General features: G+C 60.8%; 1 protein-coding gene across 1 annotated transcript; it reads left to right on the top strand.

Annotated features, from left to right (window-relative positions):
* The first annotated feature begins 29 nt into the window (after positions 1 to 29).
* Positions 30 to 2,988, top strand: LOC135980642 (macrophage mannose receptor 1-like). Its single transcript, XM_065580564.1, has 2 exons — positions 30 to 317; positions 1,623 to 2,988. Exons 1-2 carry the CDS (start codon positions 257 to 259, stop codon positions 2,168 to 2,170), a joined length of 609 nt encoding a protein of 202 aa, XP_065436636.1. The 5' UTR covers positions 30 to 256; the 3' UTR covers positions 2,171 to 2,988.
* Positions 2,989 to 3,000: the final 12 nt, after the last annotated feature.

Genomic DNA, 3,000 nt, shown 5'->3' with positions numbered 1-3,000 from the left:
ACAGGCTTGGGGGGGAAACAAGACTGCTATGAGCTGGCCCTGCCCTTGCAGGTGAGCTAAGGACAGTCAGAAGGTCCAGCCTGCTCCCAGTAGACAGTGGCTATGGGCACTGCAAAGACTGCGGGGCCGTGTGCCCAGGGCAAGGGCAGAGATAAGGGGATCTGGTGCCTGGTGGCTCCTGTCTCCCCAGTGTTTCTCAACACAGCTGCTGTGACATGGCCGAGACCACTGGTGATGTTTCCCATCTCCTGCAGACATGGAGATGGCCAGTGCCCTTGAGAGAATGCAAGTGGAGAACCAGCTGCTCCAGGATGTGGGTGAGTTTCCGGGGTGGTGATGAAGCCCAGACCTTTGGTCACGTCTGTGCCCTGCTGGCTCCACCCGCTGCGCTCCCGGTGGCCCCTGCCTCCCAACCCTTCCTGAAACCTTGGGGCTCTGGAGTCAGGTGGACTGACCCTTCCTCCCTCCCCTCACTCCTTTTGCTGGGTAGGGTTGCCAGGTGTCCGGTCAAAAAGGGGACCTGTCAGTGTCCAGTCAGTACTGCTGACCAGACGCTAAAAGTCTGCTTACCAGAGTAACCACAATCCGCCTCCCCGCTGAGAGGCCAGGAAGAGCAGCAGCTGCTGACAGAGAGAACTGGCTCCCACATCCTCGGCTCCAGCCTCTGGCTCTGGGGACAGTCCAACCCACTGTGCCCCTATTTCTTCTGCTTCAACCCCTCGCTCCAGCGACCGACACCCCCGCTCCGCCCTGCTATGCCCTAATTGCTCCCAGCCCCTTGCTTTGGGGTCCAGCACCCCTCCCCCCCGCCGCCTGCTCTTCCACGATTGCCCCTGGCCCCTCGCTCCAGGGACTGTCTTTTTCTGAGCCAGAGCCCAACTGCTGTGCCCAGATTGGGCGGGCTCTGCGGCAGCTCCTCCCAGCCCAGCTCTGCAGGCGGCAGGTAAGTCCTAGGGGAGGGGGGAGCAAGCAACTGTAGGGAGAGAGGAGGCAGAGCAGGAGATCAGGCCTGGGGGGAAGAGGCGGGACAGGGCTATCCAGTTTTCAGCACTTTGAGAGTTGGTTTGGAACTGAGCCCTGTCCTCGCAGCCAGGCTCCCATTACTTGTAGTGCCCCTGCCCCAGCCAGGGCCGGTGCTACCATTAAGGCAAACTAGGCGGTTGCCTAGGGCGCCAAGATTTGGGGGGGCCAAAAAGCGGTGCCCCCAATTTTTTTTTTTTTTTTGACAGCATTCCTGGGCTGGGCTGGGCTGGGCTGCCGGCGGCGCGCTGACATGTGCCGCTCAGACTCCCTCTCCCAGCGCAGCGGCCGCTCCACTTCTCCTGCCTCCCAGGCTTGCGGCGCCAATCAGCTGTTTGGGGCCGCAAGCCTGGGAGGGGAGGAGAATTAGAGTGGGGGCAGCGTGCTCAGGGAGGAGGCAGAGCAGAGGTGAGCTGGGGTGGGGAGCTGCCGCACGGTTCCCCGGGGAGGGGGAGCTGCCACAGGGGAGCGCCTCAGGGTGGAGGCGGGGAGCTGCCGCAGGGCTGGGGGTGGGGGGCGCAAGGTGGATGTTTTGCCTAGAGTGCGAAACTTCCTTGCACCGGCCCTGGCCCCAGTACTTACCCCCTCTATCCACTCTCCAGCCTCTGGCTCTTTCCTGATCTACAGTGAGTCACACCAGCTGTGTGTGGATGTGACAGCTGGTGGCTCCCTGACAGCCGCGCCCTGCGCCCCCGGCTCCCCCAGCCAGCACTTCCAGTGGCTGTCTCGGGGCCAGCTGCTGAATGTGGCCCACCAGCAGTGCGTAGCTGTGCCAAAGCAGCTTAGCCGGATGGCTGTGCGCCTGGAGCCCTGCGAGGCCCACAGGGAGCTGCAGCACTGGGAGTGCCGGGCAGACGGGCTGCTGGCCCTCGCCAAGGAGAACCTCTACTTCAACTATGGCAACAACCAGAACCACGTGGTGATGCTGTACACGGGGAACGGGCCCTGGAGCCGTTGGGTCGTCTATGGGAGCCATGAGGACCTCTGCTTCTGCTCCTCTCATGGTGAGTTCTGCAGGACCCACCTGGCCCTGTGGCCTTCACCTCAAACACGCCAGCCAGTGTCCCTCCCTGCCCTAGCTCCAAGCCATGACGGCGCTGCCCATGTACCTGATGGAACCTGCCCAGCAGTGCTAGAACAATTTGTATAGTGGGAGTGCTGACAGCCATTGACCCAAACTGTAAGCCCTATATATAATGGACACCACTTCAAGCCAAGGGGTGCGGCCATACCCCCCAGCATCCCTAGTTCCAGCAGCTATGAACCTGCCCCACCCACATTCTAACCACCAGACCCCCCCACTCCCATCCCAAAGCTGGGAATAGAACCCAAGAGTCCCATCTGGGATCATCCCACCCCACAGGGTTCTGGGACTCCTTTTGCTGAAAATGAGGACAAGGCCCATTAATGGCTGCCTTGTCTCAGGAGCTCCTGTCCCATGGGCAAGGCCTTCATGTCCAATAGTTGCAGGCTGTAGATCCTCCCTACAGAGCTGTGCTCCATTGTAAATGTGACCCAGATGTTACCGATATCTGCCTGAGTCTGCAGAGAGCCTGAGATGTTGGCTCTGAGAAGCGGGGAGCTGCCCCTGCAGCGTCTCAGTGGGGAGATGACTCTGAAATCTAGGGCCATGTAAGGCCTGGTCCGGCTGTGCTGAAGTCTGTGGGAGCCTTTCCCTGGAGTTCAGTGGCTGAAGCCAACCCTTCCACATTGCCCTTAATTTGTTCACCCTCACAGGGCTCTGTCCTGGTGCCCATTACCATCCTGATGACTGCGGGTTGTGCTAGCTGAGCCACCAAGCAACAGGCCGCCCACTTGGGTCAAATGCAGCACGGGGCAGATACAGGGACAGCCCAAACCCCTGCCCCATCCCGTCCCACATGCTGCTTACCCTCTATTTCCCAGCCCTCTGCTGTGATTATTTGTGTGGCTGCACGCTGGCTGAGCAGCCTACAGGATCTCCGCACGTGTTGGCCCTGC

This window comes from Chrysemys picta, unplaced genomic scaffold (assembly GCF_011386835.1).
Source record: "Chrysemys picta bellii isolate R12L10 unplaced genomic scaffold, ASM1138683v2 scaf5378, whole genome shotgun sequence".
NCBI lineage: Eukaryota > Metazoa > Chordata > Testudines > Emydidae > Chrysemys > Chrysemys picta.
This window is presented reverse-complemented; position numbering and strand designations above follow the sequence as displayed.